This window comes from Phragmites australis, chromosome 4 (assembly GCF_958298935.1).
Source record: "Phragmites australis chromosome 4, lpPhrAust1.1, whole genome shotgun sequence".
Taxonomy (NCBI): domain Eukaryota; kingdom Viridiplantae; phylum Streptophyta; class Magnoliopsida; order Poales; family Poaceae; genus Phragmites; species Phragmites australis.
The window spans coordinates 26,889,714-26,903,634 of NC_084924.1; the positions used below are offsets into that span (position 1 = coordinate 26,889,714).

General features: G+C 45.6%; 1 protein-coding gene across 1 annotated transcript; it reads left to right on the plus strand.

The window, feature by feature from the left end:
* Positions 1–2,263: 2,263 nt before the first annotated feature.
* On the plus strand, positions 2,264–4,726 carry LOC133915970 (protein TIFY 10a-like). Its single transcript, XM_062359413.1, has 5 exons — positions 2,264–2,600; positions 2,940–3,069; positions 3,713–3,948; positions 4,039–4,096; positions 4,192–4,726. The coding sequence occupies exons 1-5, from the start codon at positions 2,297–2,299 to the stop codon at positions 4,334–4,336; spliced, it is 873 nt and encodes a 290-aa protein (XP_062215397.1). The 5' UTR covers positions 2,264–2,296; the 3' UTR covers positions 4,337–4,726.
* The last annotated feature ends 9,195 nt before the right edge of the window (positions 4,727–13,921 follow it).

A 13,921-nucleotide genomic window follows, 5' to 3' on the forward strand; every position in this document is an offset into this window, starting at 1 on the left:
TATAGCCAAGTATAATCACAAGGTAGCAAAATGGACTAAGTCTACAAGGAGGGGAGATCACACATGGCACCAATCACAAGGAGAGAGAAGTCGGAAGGAGTGAAGAATGAGCAAGCAATAAAAGATAGAGAGTTTCTGATTCTTTATGTCCCATGTAATCTGAATGTTTGTCTCTAGATATATGTGGAACATCTTGTTTTGTGGATTAGAAAAGAAAAAACACATCTTTTTCTTCCATTGTTGAGATGTGTATTATTTGTTGATCATTAAGCTTTGCTCATTTGGTCCTTCATAAATAACTTTCTAGAGTTTGGTGTATTATTTAGACACTAATTATCCTAGCTTCGTAATTCATAAATAGCTACAACTTGCTGAATATTTCTTAGTTGTGCATTCGAAGGTCTTCCACTATGTTCGATACATATTTATTTGGGTCGTTTTTGGTGTGGGAGGTAATAAGTTTCATGAGCCGTAGTTCCTTTTTTTTTAATTACACGGGGCCAGCTACCCTGGATATTTGACTAAGAATGAGACAAGCGCCCAAGTTCAAACCTGGACAGGCGTGCAGCTCGTTGGCTACCTCTGCCAACCGAGTAGACATTTGGTCCCCCTCTGGGGAATAAATCCCTGGTGAGACACGCAAGGAACGTTCCTAGGGATTGAACCTGCGTGGGTTGCCTGAACACCGTCGGAGATAGCCACTCGAGCGTCAGCCTCATGTGCGTCGACGCACCCGCAGCCAGTGGCACTTTGCGTGGATGGAGCAGAGCCATTGGCGAATGACACGGGTAGCCCGCTCTGTCATCTGCGGGGAGGCGACGGGTCGTGAACCTACTGAACCAGCTGCAAGAGACAATCGGCAATGCATGACATGAGACCATTCCAACCGCCGCTAACTGGACTTCATGTATTTCGGGCGGCTGAAACTCGGCATCAAATAGATCAGCCTAACACTGGCCAGGCGACCCATCACTGAGTGGGTGTGGCCCATGAGCACAAGTACTTTTTTTCTTTTTTCTTGATTAATTCATTTCTTTTATATCTATCATTTTGTGCCTTTTATATGCATTTAACAATTTAAAAGACTTGATTTAATAATTTGTAAAACCTAGTGCAATAATTTGGAATATTTATAGTGAACTGTTGAAATAATGTATTGAGAGTAATTTTTCAAAGATATCAAAAAAATATTCAGTGTAGATCTTTTGTTGCAATAATCGTAAGCACATCATGGTTCAAACAATTTTCAAAACAGATGCACGGTTTCGGAGAAAATACATTTAAATTTCAAATTCAAACTCATCTTCTCACCCATCCATCCAACCCCAGCCAACCACAAGGCACCACCATGTCCACATGATACAGTCTCTTCCCGTCGAGCGCTCAATGTATAAGGAATACCATCACTAACAATCAAGCTTGACTGACTGACTGACTGACTGCCCAGCTTGTGAATAGATTATGCTTGCAACAAGGTTACCTATGTCAGGAAAACGACCCCTTATATCCGAATGTTCGCTCAGAACGCTCCTAGCGCAGGCGCGCTCTATAGCTGTCCCCCATGTACCTCACGCTTTGCTTGTTGCACGCAAGTCTTGGGCTTCAATGCAACTTCACTCTGCGCCATAGTTTGAGAGGGTTGGACACCCTATTGAACCGCCTCAATGCTGCAACTTTATGGGTAATCAAAAAATACTTTTGCCTTGTGTTGTACAAGAATCTAGAGCTTTTGAGTGTTGATTCGTAAATTTCAAGCACATTTCCTGAATTCTCATCTTTAGGGACCAGCGCACAACCTATGAAGTGGATTCATGCAAGGTGGAACGTGAAGGGGTTAAATCACCTAAAATACTCGAGTTATGGTTTTGGTGGAAGAGCACATCAGCAATGTTTTCTGAGGAGAAAACCACACATGTTGCAGAACAGTAATGGATTCCTTCGAAAGCTACTTCACCGTGAAAATGAGTCCTTCTTGATATAGTCCTCTCTGACCCTTTTTTCCCCTCCTCCAGGTTCTTCCTGTCTTCAATAATTCAATTCGTTGCCGTTGTTTTGCTTTTGGTTAGTGATGTAACCCTAACCACGATATTTGCTGTGGGTGTACATATTTTTCATCTGCTACCATATTCCTGACAGCTATTCTGCTGGTATGATGGCGACGGTGATCCGATCACAAGACGAAACATGAAACACCAATCGTTCCAACCCGTCAGAAATTTGCCACCTGGGGCATCTCCACGCCCGCCCAGTCTCCACGGGAACAACGTGCTCAAAACATAAACAAAGCAAGAAATGGATGGAGTCCAACTTGCAGTTGCAGAACCGAAATAAGTTCAGCCCTCTGCATTTATACACGCCCAGCCACGGAAGCGAAGACCACAGGAAGGGGAAAGGTAAAGGAGAGCAAAAACAGCAGGAGGCAAAGCGAATTCAAGCAAATTTCTCTTCTGTTTCCGGTGGAGATTTGAGGTGTGCGGGGAAGATGGCTCCTGCGAAATCCGGGGAAAGGGCGAGCAGCTTCGCCATGGCCTGCAGCCTCCTCAGCCGCTACGTCAGGGAGAACGGCGCCGCCGCCGGCGAGCTCGGCCTCGGCATCAGAGGTGAGCCCTGTTTTCCTGAATCCTAAGGGAAAGTTGGGATCTTGAGGAGCTGGGTCTGTTTTATATTTCTGTTGGGAGTTTAGAACTGTCTGCTGGGGAAAAGTTGTAAATCTGGGCTCGATGATTTTGAGGTGCTCCCGTAGTCGGCTTGTGTTAGATCTGGGCCCAAAGATTTCATTTTGGAAGCAAAAAACCCACTTTCGTGTGATATCGATTAAGAATCCTGGCGTCAGTTCTAACGTCTCGAATCTGACAGCTTCTTGTCCGTTTCCGGACAGCCAACCTGAAAATTTTGATGTGGTGAATGGTTGCTCAAGAAGTGCACTCTTCTGGTTTCAGCTGAAGCCGATGTGCAGAGGACGCCGGCAGACGGGGACAAGGGAGCGGCGAGGAAGGAGGCCATGGATCTTTTCCCCCAGAACGCCGGGTTCGGCTCCGAGGCCGCCGTCCAGGAGGGCCCTGATGCAAGGTACTGGACGAAACAAAGACCTCTCGATTCCATTAGATTTCTTTTAAGAGCAGTTCTTGTTCATACATAGTACTGTTGTAGCTACTTAGTTGACTTAGCAAACAAAATAGACAAACTATTGTAAGGAGGAGGAGCTCTTGGCTGACCAGATCTTATTCCAAGGAGCTGTGATTTCGGTTCATGGCTCTAATTATTTGTATGATGTGGATGAATCATTTATTGCAGTGTGGAGATCTGTGTCTACAGAAAAAAAAATCGATGATAAATATGTGTCATGCTTGTTTTTGAACTTATGATCTGAAACTGAATGTTTTAAGAGTATTGTTCTTTGGGCATGCTAGGTTTGCAAGCCACACTTAGCCAAACAGTTTATGGCAAAAGTGTGGCAGGCCACAGTTTCTATACCAAACTTCCTTGTTATGAAGTAGATGTAGAGCACCGTACCTAGAAATTCATTGTTGATAAATATGGACCAGGCTAGTTCTTGAACTGGATGATCTGAAACTTAAAAATTTAATTCATAGAAGTTGTTCTTCTGTATAAGTTGGCTACCTTTTAGACTGAAGATGGTAAATGACTGTCAAACAAAATTTGTGGGTTGCATGAACTTGGACTCAATGCTTTGTCGCCTCATGATTCTCAGGGAGCAAGAGAAGCGCCAGCTGACTATCTTCTACGGCGGGAAGGTCCTCGTGTTCAATGACTTCCCTGCTGAGAAGGCAAAGGACCTGATGCAGCTGGCCAGCAAGGGTACATCGGCAGCTCAGAACTCTGGCTTGCTGCCATCCTCCACAACTGCAACCGTTACTGACAGCACTAAGGTCACATCCCTGCCAGCCCAACCTAATGCTGTGATCAATTCCCAGAAGAATGCAGCAGGTAACTAGCCCACCCCATGTTAATATGCATGTAACACCTGAAAGATTAATTTCTGTCTTGCTCATTGGTCCTAAAATGTATGTGCTGCAGATATTCCCCAGGCTCCGAAGGCGTCTCTTCGCCGGTTCCTCGAGAAGAGAAAGGATCGGTAGGTCACTCTTAGCTCTTGCTGTCAGGATGACACTAATGTGGTCAAATTGTACAACTCTTGGATGATCTAATTTGTGCTATTCCCTGTTTCAGCCTTAGTGCAACAGCACCATATCAAGGTTCCCCTTCAGATGCTACACCTGTTAAGAAGGAGACTCCGGAGAGTCAGCCATGGCTCGGTTTAGGACCTCAGATCGCCAATCCTGACCTGAGCTTACGCCAGGAATGCAACCAATGATCAGATCAGCAATTCAGTATTGCCATCTTCAAATCTGCGATACACCTGTGGTCAGAGGACTGGATTATAGATATTCTTACTAGTCATGTACCAAGTGTTTTGTGTTACTCCCATGATTCCATTATGTGATGCTTTTCGCTTGGATACATAGGTTTGGATGTAAAGGAAGTAGCTGATGTCGAACATGATTACTAGTGTTGGGACAGGCTTGGCTGATTAACCCATGGCAGCTTGCCCCAAACTGCCGTGGTAGAAAGGAGAAAAACTGTAGTAGTTGCCAGAACTCGTTCGTATTTTCGGAAACTTTGGTGTCGTTTGGCTTTGGCATTGCTGTGTACAAAGCTAGTTGTTGTAACAGATACAGGCCGTACAATTATTTCGTTTCTGCTATCCTGGTGATTCATAGACAAAGGAAAGATAAAACCACAAAAGAAAAGGTGGGCCAGACCGACTTAAGCTCACCTGAGGTTCTAGCGGAAGAGGGATTGAATGCAAAGAAAGCCTCTGTTTAGCCATATTCTGAAGGTGAAGTTAGGCCAACAAAGCATATTGTTGTCGCACCCATATTCGCTTTATTTAGCATTTAGGAGATGTTTGGCTCGAATACACCTACTACCCTTCAATGCTTAACGCCCCTGTTTGGGATGCAGAAATTCTATGTGCTGTTCGTCTGAGAACTATACTTTTTTGTTATGAATTTTTAACAAGAATCTCTTGCGCCGCAAACAGGGAGGAAAGGGAATGTCTGAACACCAGACGCACACTGGCCCAAACAAAGCAAAACGCGTTCGCTGCGAGAGGCGCGATTGCTTGACTGCTGCAACTACAACGCACGCAACTGCATTACTGTGTTCCATGAAAAACCTGCATGTTTTTCATTTCCCTTGCGCTGTGTTCTCCAAAGCAGATATTCGGATCAGATCCACATCAGATCCAAAGCAGACGAATCCATGGGCGGTTTGAGATGAGCCGTGGAATCGGTTCATTTTTTGTTATAATGACATGTTAAGAAAAGACTCGCCATTCTATTGATTTTATTTTTTAAGAAAAAAGGAAGAGTGGGAAAAGAAAGGAAAATGTCCCCGTTGTGGATCATGGCCGGGCACGCAAAAGCAGCTCACCCACGGAATCTTGCACATCCATTTCACAGCATGCTATGATTTGGACGACCGTTTGCATTCACGGATAGGAATTGCTGCTGCCCGTGATTTGGGTTGTGATTTCTAGGCACTGAGCTGAGCCCTGAGCCACAGATTTTACTTAAGCTAGGCCTGATATTGTTGGGCTAACAGGCCCATCAAGTGCTGCTCATGGACAGCTTCGGATCGGGATGGGCTATGATGCATAGTGGGACTGTGGGAGATTCTATGTTGGAGCAACGGAGCAACAAGTGGGAGATTGGAGTCCAACGGCAAGGAAGAATGTGTCACGGACACTGTGGACTGGGCTGCAGCGGGTCGTGTGGCCCAGCTGGCTGGTGTGGGCATATATGCGTGAGGCATCGCCAACAGGGGCATCCAAGAATACTACCAGAACAGTCTCCTTTAGTGGGTTCATTCAAGTAAAAAGAGAGAAGAATGGAGGTAAGGACGGGATATGAAATTTCCGCTCTAACTTTTAGTAAGTTACAAATATTACAAAGAGATTTTTGGGTCTTTACATGAGTTGTTTTTCTACGTGGACTTCTTTGTCATTCTTAGCCTTTCCCTCAACAGTAACTCATCAACTGTAAGTTCCGATGGGATAACATAGCGAATAGCTATAACTAGGAAAGGGTCTAGGTTTATTGCCGACAAGTATGCCTTGCTAAAACTCTATCCCAAAAACCCAGTAGGAAAAAAGGTATGGGGAAAAACCGCATACATGTCGCATGTTCTTTCTTTACATGATTGCTATAGCTAGATACTCTTATAACAACCCAAGTCAAAGGTAGATCTCCGACCTCGACGAAGGAGGTCTTAGCGAAGGCTATCTACGAGGCTTCGGTAGGCACGGCTTCGACGTAGCCGATGAAGCGGAGGTCAACGGCTGCTGCTGTGGCATGGAGGTCGAGGGCTGCTGTCGCAGCTCACCGAAGTCGATGATGTTCACGCGACTCCGCTCACGTGCTCTGGCCAAACTCTTGGGACCTAGGACATGACTGTAACCCGGGTACCCCCGTAGCCCCTCTTGACCGGTGTTCGTGAGTGGTGAAGGATGTCACATGGTCAACGTAGTCGAAGTCGATGTATTCGTCGTGACCAAAGCCTCTCTGGTCGATGTAGTTGGAGTCAGCGGAGGCGTAAGCGTCGGAGCCGAAGCTCCTCTGGTCGACGTAGTTGGAGTCGGCGGAGGCGTAAGCGTCGCAGCTAAAGCTCCTCTGGTTGACAGAGGCGAAGTCGACGTGGCTGTATCCCCTCTGACCGTCGTAGTCGATGCGGTCGAAGCCTCTCTGGTCGACATAGGCAAAGTCGACGTAGCCGAAGCCCCTCTGGCCGACGTAGTTGAAGTTGACGGAGGTGTATTCGATGTGGCCAAAGCCCCTCTGTTCAATGTAGTTGATGCGGCCGAAGCATCCCTGGTCGAGGGTCGTTGTCGCCTTCGCCTTCGACATAGTCAAAGTCAACGGAGGTGAAGTCAACGTGGCCAAAGCCCCTCTGGCCAATGTAGTCGAAGTCGACAGAGGTGTAGTCGATGTGGCTGAAGTCTCTCTGGTCGACGTAGTCAGAGTCGACGGAGGTGTAGGCGTCGTGGCCAAAGCTCCCCTGGTCGACGTAGTCGAATTCGATGGAGGCGAAGTCGACGTGGCCAAAGCTCCTCTAGATGACGTCAAAGTTGAAGGTGATGACAACCTCGTCTGGATCGTCATCGAAGGTGAAGGCGACAGCGACCCTCTTTGGGTCGATGCTAAAGCTAAAGGTGAGGAATGACTCCGTCCAAGTCGCTGCCGATGCTGAAGTTGATGATGACTATATCTTGAGTCGATGTCGAAGGTGCCAACATAGTCAAAGAAGATGGAGCCATCTGAAAAGGCCCCCCATCATCATTGAAGTCGATGAGGATGGAGTCGTTTGTCGAAGCCCCTCCGTCGACACTCGTAGTCAACAGAGGCATAATTGTTTCTGCCGTAGTCGTCGGCCGAAGCCCCCTTGGTCAACATAGTTGGAGTCAACAAAGGTGTAGTCATTGCGGCCATAGACATTTACCGAAGCCCCCCTGATCGACGTAGTCGAAGTCGATGAAGGCGTAGTCGTTGCGGCTGTAGTCGTCCGCTGAAGTCCCCTTGGACGACGTAGTTGTCGATGTGGCCAAAGTGGACGTGGCCAAAGGCCCCTCTAGTCGAAGTAGATGGGGGTGAGGCCATAGAGGACTCCATCCGAAGTCTCATTGACGTTGTCAAAGCCCAAGGTGAGGGTGTCACTCTGAGTCAATGCCGATGCCGAAGGTGATGACGAGTCGATGTCGAAGGTGCCAACATGGCCCAAGTAGTAGCCACTATCGATGAAGGTGATCGGCAATGCACCATGTACAAAAGGATCTTCGGTTTCTTGGAACGTAAAGGGTTGTGTCTTCAAGACTTTCTATCTGAGATCCGAGTGGAGTGTTGCCTTTACCTGAAGCTGAGCAGTATCTCAGTCCTCTTTGTTGGGCCTTTTCCCACCTTTTAAGTCGATTGGTGTGCCGTCTTTACCTAAGGACTAGCGGCACTTCAACTTCCTGTCATGTAGGACAATAGGTGCTTCGCACACCTTTCTAGAGATGAAATACACATTACAATCAATGTATGTTCAGTATGTGGACATGAAGAATAAATACTTAAATACATTAATGTAATCCGAAGGTCTCTTTTGCCTTCAGTGTGGGGGTAGACACCCTTAGCCCCTTTCTTTTGTTTTAAGTTGAGAGGTGTGCTTCCTTTGTTTAAGGTCAAGCATCACTTCAGCTTTTTGTTCCCGAATGTCTCATTTGCCTTCGATGCGGGGGCAGACACTCTTAGCCCACGTCTTTTGTTTTAAGTCGAGAGGTGCGCTACCTTTGTTTTAAGGTCAAGAAGCACTTTGGATTTTTGTTCCTGAAGGTATCTTTTTCCTTCGGTATGGGGGCAGACACTCTTAACCCCTGTCTTTTTTTTAAGTCGAGAGTTGCGCTGCCTTTGTTTTAAGGTCAATCAGCACTTCAATTTTTTGTTCCCTAAGGTCTCTTTTGCCTTCGGTGCAAGGGCAGACACTTTTAGCCCCCGTCTTATGTTTTAAATCGAGAGATGCGTTGCCTTTATTTTAAAGTCAAGCAGCACTTCGGCTTTTTGTTCCCAATCATTTCTTTTGCCTTCGGCGTGGGGGTAGATACTCTTAGCCCTCGTATTTTATGCATGTGTTAAATAGATGCAGAAAAAGTACAATCGAAGAGTAAATGTTTTGGCATAATGATAAATGTAGCAGTGAAGGATAAAACCTTTGGTATATGATGGATAAGCCACATCCTACGAAGATTAAAAAATCGTGTATATATGAGAAATAACAGCTTTCTCATGCGAAGGCTTAAACCTGTGCATGATGAATAAATATTCCGTCGCACGAAAGGTGAGGACCTGTATACATAACGAAGAGGTGCTTCGATGCATGTAAATAACGCAAGAGCCATAAATATTAGCACCTCGACAACTATGTGAAGGTTAAAACCTGTGTATGAGGAATAAATATTCCCTCGAGCAAAGGGTAAGAATCTGCATATGTGTAAAACAAACGCTTCAATGCATTTATGTAATAAGTATATAGAAGATAATGCTTCGACATTCATGTGAAGAATATGTACTTCGGCGCAAATGTAACGAGAGCACGTGAAAAATAAAAGCTTCGCCATATGAGCGAAGGGTAAACATTTTGATGCATATGTAATGCAAGCGTATGAAGAACAATTGCTTCGCACGTGCGGAGGGTAAGAATATTTGCTTTGATGCACATGAGTAATCCATGCGTAAAGAAAATAAGTACTTCACCTATTGTGGAAGGGATAAATGCTTCAATGCATATGTTATGCGAGCATTCCAAAAATTAAACATACGCGAAGAATAAATATCTGGATGCACTTATGCAAAATGTGCAAAGCGTCTGCATTCCCGAGTGATGATGCTATGTACATATGAAAAGTATGGGTTTCATCGCAAATGAGTAATGAAAATATTCACGCATTTGAAGCGTATATATGCGCGAAGTATGCCTTCATGCAAATGCAAAAAAAATAAATACTTCGACATGTAAACGCGATGTATTATGCATAAATGCTCCAGTGTAATGACGCAGTTTATGTGTGCAGAGATGTATGCATAAACTCTTTGGCATTCATGCGAGGGACAAGTACTTTGGTACTCCTCGAGATATTCTTTGTCATATAGAAAATAAAACACATAGGAAGAGTAGACGCTTCGCCACATTGAAGCATGAAAACTCCCTTATACAAGGGATAAAGACCTACGTGAAAGGAACAAACTCCTAAGCAAAGGGTAAAACCCTATACGAGGGGTCAAAAACTGCAAGCGAGGAATGAAGTCCCTCAAGCGAAGGGTAGGAACCTGCACATCAATGCAATCCACGATAGTGATGGCTTCGGCGCATATGCAATTTTCACGAATGAAAAAGACCGCTTCGGGAATGAGCAAAGCGTAAGAGGTTCGGTACATTCACGGTAAAAAAAATGCAAAGAGCAAACACTTTGGTGAAGAATTAAATTCGTGCATGTTATGAAAACACTCAAATACAAAAAGGAGTTCTCGACGCAAACAGTGAGCAAAGCGAGTAATTTGACAGGCGGGAACGCAAACGAGCGAAGATACACTTTGTTATACTAATGCAATGCACACATAATGCAGACCCACAAAAATTTAGCGCTTCAATGCGTGAATGACATGCATGCATATGCAAAGAAGTGCTTCGACGGTTCATATAGTGTTTGCATGCGAATCGTTCACTGCAAAGATAACAAGTGTATGGAATAAATGTTATGAAGTCTGAGTGCACTGCGAGCACACGAAGTGTTAATAATTTGGCGTGTATGCAAGGCAAGTGCTAAAAAATTAAATACCTTGTCCTACAAACATAATGCACGCATGCGAAAATTAAATGTGCACGAAGCTGGATAGCGCCGAGAAACTGGAGCTAGCTGTGCCCCGCTCGTAGGTTACCGCATGCAGGGTTTACATAGCAAAAACAGTGCAAATTGCCACATGCGAGCAAATGATGACACTCCCTGGCCAATTAGCAGCAGAGCAGCCATATGTATAGAAAATCAAGACCGCTAATCGCTCAGACAGCTTTTTACATTATCTGATTGACAAGTAAATAACTCACACGAACGAATTAATAACAACATAAACAATCATACGGGCAAGTCTACTCGTGCAGGCGCATGCTTGCCTAGCTATCCCGGCTAAACTAGCCATTATAACAAGCACATAACACGATTAAATTAGCTTCTGAGCTGGCCTGCACCTAAGGGCCAGCGCGTGAGATCAAAACGTGAAGGCACTACTTCCTGGCACAAAGTATTGTGCAGGCACGTTGACATGCATTGAAGATAGAGTCAAAAGGATAAAATTCGCATTGCAAGACACATAAGCAATTGTGGTGTAGCTGTAGGACATCCCCCGCACGGTAATGACCCAAGTTCGATTCCCAGCCGAAGCCCACGCCGAAGGCCTATGCCGAGCCAGCTAAAGCCCGACTGGGCCTTCGCCAGCCTGAAGGCTGGCTCGCCTCGCACACCGAAGCCCGGGCGTCCAGCAGAATGGCCTCGCCGGTCGAAGACCCACTTCGCAAGCTGAAGCCCAGCTAGGCCTCGCCAGCCGCGAGCTCGGTCCGAAGGCCTAAACGAAGGACCACTCTGGCCGAAGGCCAGTTGATGCGAAGGCCCACATGCACGTTGCGAAGGCCTAGCCTGATCCAAAGGCCCATGCGCCCTCGCGTTGTGAAATCTATCGGATCCGAAGGCTCGGTCCGAAGGCCTAAGGTTTGGTTCGAAGGCCTACTCTTTGGAACCGGATCTTTACAAACGGTCCCAATTGTGGTGATCATTTTACGCTACAAAATCGAAGGGTTCATTCCATCTAAAGAGAGAAGAGTGAAGGTGGGAGGAATCAGTCCCTATCCTTAGGTCCTTTATATAGGTGAGGGAGAGAAGTGAAACTTTCTTTTGAATCCTTGATGGAGTACAAATATTACAAAGAGAACTTCAGGTCTTTATATGAGCTGCTTTTCTATGTGGGCTTCTTTGCCAGTCTACACCTTTCCCCCAACACCGAGCTCCTATCTGATTCCTTCCTAGTGTTGTCAGCTCTCTCTCTCTCTCTCTCTCTCTCTCTCTCTCTCTCTCTCTCTCTCTCTCTCTCTCCTCAATCCCTCCTCTTGTACCCGGTCTTGAGTGCTTCCCTCATCTGCGTTTCACCTTCTCAAGTTGTACCCGTATTAGTGTAATTGAACTCTTGAGCAATACGTACCTCTATTGCCAGGGGCGGACCCACCACGATGGAAGGGTATTTAGCTCAATATTTAACTTTTTTAGCAAAAAAATGAGTATATAGTAGCTATAATACGTATATATATCTCTAGTTTGACCAACTTGCTTGGTTATTGCTTCCATCCATTAGACCATCTAGAAAAATGTGAGCCCAAGCTATCATCCATCCTCCACTCAGCTCATTAACTGGAAAGAGCCCACCTTCTCATACCATAGCAGCAAGCATCAGGAGCCCATGATCTCCATACCGTGACTACCTAGTTTGGCAGTCAGCACCTCTCTTGCTCGATCTCTCGCCTTTCTCTATCTCGCTCTCTGGCTCTCTTCCCAATCCCCCAAATCGACAAAACCCTAGCACGCAGGAGCACTAGAGCAGCACGTGAGAACGGTGTACGGCGAGCGGCCAACGAGGGAGCCCCGTCGTGTCGGTCGCCGGAGAAAGAACTACAAGAGCAGGGAGTCGAGACTGGCCACACCCACCGCGCACACCACCACACCTCAGGCCTCACCAGTCAGCACTGTGATTAAGTGAGGCTGATTTCCTTGCACATTTTTGTACATTTATTTAGTTTTGGCTTTTAAGGTTGTCTGTGTACATTTTTATTGTAAACAGTAGAGTGTTCAGCTTTGTTAAATGAAGAAAACCAGTTGGATTGAACAGTTTTTTTCAATTGTCAAATCCTGAGTCCGCTACTGTCTGTTGCTGGTGGAATTGGGTGTATAAGTGTTGATCGGTGCGCTTGATCGAGCGGGTACGTGACAGAATGCCAGCCTAAAGGAAGAACGCCAGCTCCCCCCCCCCCCCCCCCTCGTTAGGGATGCCAGTCTCAAGAACAAACAAGTTAGATTATATATACGCAGAACTGCGGACAAACCCGTTCTTTCTAGTTCTGCAGGGTAGGTCGGGGCCGCAAGTCTTAGTTTGATATACTTGTTAGATTTGGCTGCATTAGCAGACTTAACGGCCAGTCAATCAGTTCCCTTCATGTCTGTCCAGTTCTGCGTATATATAATCTAACATAGTGCTACACGAAATTACAGTAAAATTAACCTAATTTCGAGCAGAGTCACTGTCCAAGTGTGCATGGCGTTTGGAACACTTCAACGGAGTCGATCAGATAAGCCGGTTGCTCTCATGGCTTGCATCAGTACTGCAAAATCGCCACGGTGAACACGACACATACTGAATTTTTTCGTTTCAACGATAGAGAAATAACATGATGAGACAAGATAAAGGGGCATACCCATTGAACTTTAAAGTGTCAAGCTGTAGTGGAGGAAGCAGGAATTAATCCTTTTCAGTCATCGTTTCCTTTTGGTGATAACCCAGGCTCTCTTTTATGATCCTGAAAGTTGCACTTTTTCTTCCACAGATACCTTGATAGCTAGTCTGATAACTATCGTAGCCTGGAAGCAAAGAAGCTCAGCTCTGAACAGTAGCCAAAGGTAATGAAAATTTGACTCGTAGAAAGTTACGAAAATCTGTATTAGAACTCATTATGCTAACAACAGTTGTTATTTATTAGTGTGCAATGGGTTGCTGATCACAGATCACAGCAAGCATTTTCTGACTTCCATCTGCAGGGTACTGGTACTGTGAGTGCAAAATGAGTAAAGTCCGGTACTGGTATAGTTGCGCGCGTCACTGAAAGAGTGGGAAACATCGAGAAAGATCCTAGTGCTTCCAACGTCGTCATTCAGCTTGGACCGGCGGTGAGGGTGAATGTGAATCCCCCATTTCCATCTCCATTTCCATTCCACCACAGTGAAACAGCCAAACTTGTCCGTCTTCGGCCGCCTATTAGATTGACGATGACCGGAGTAGCTTCAGCTGCCAGCGCAGCCAAAAGCACTACCATCGATACGTCAGTATAGCAGTAGGACCAGCATGCTCGATTAAGCAAGCCACTCTGCTTGAGCAGGAACTGAAATCACCAAGAATCACAAAAGGTTTATTTACGTCAAGGTTCTTACAGTTCTTTGATTTATAAACTACATAATAATAGTGACAAGGTTGAGTTCATCCAAATATACTATGTAAGAAGTGCAAGATGAAGGTGATTCGTCAATAGAAATATGTGGACACACACCATGGAA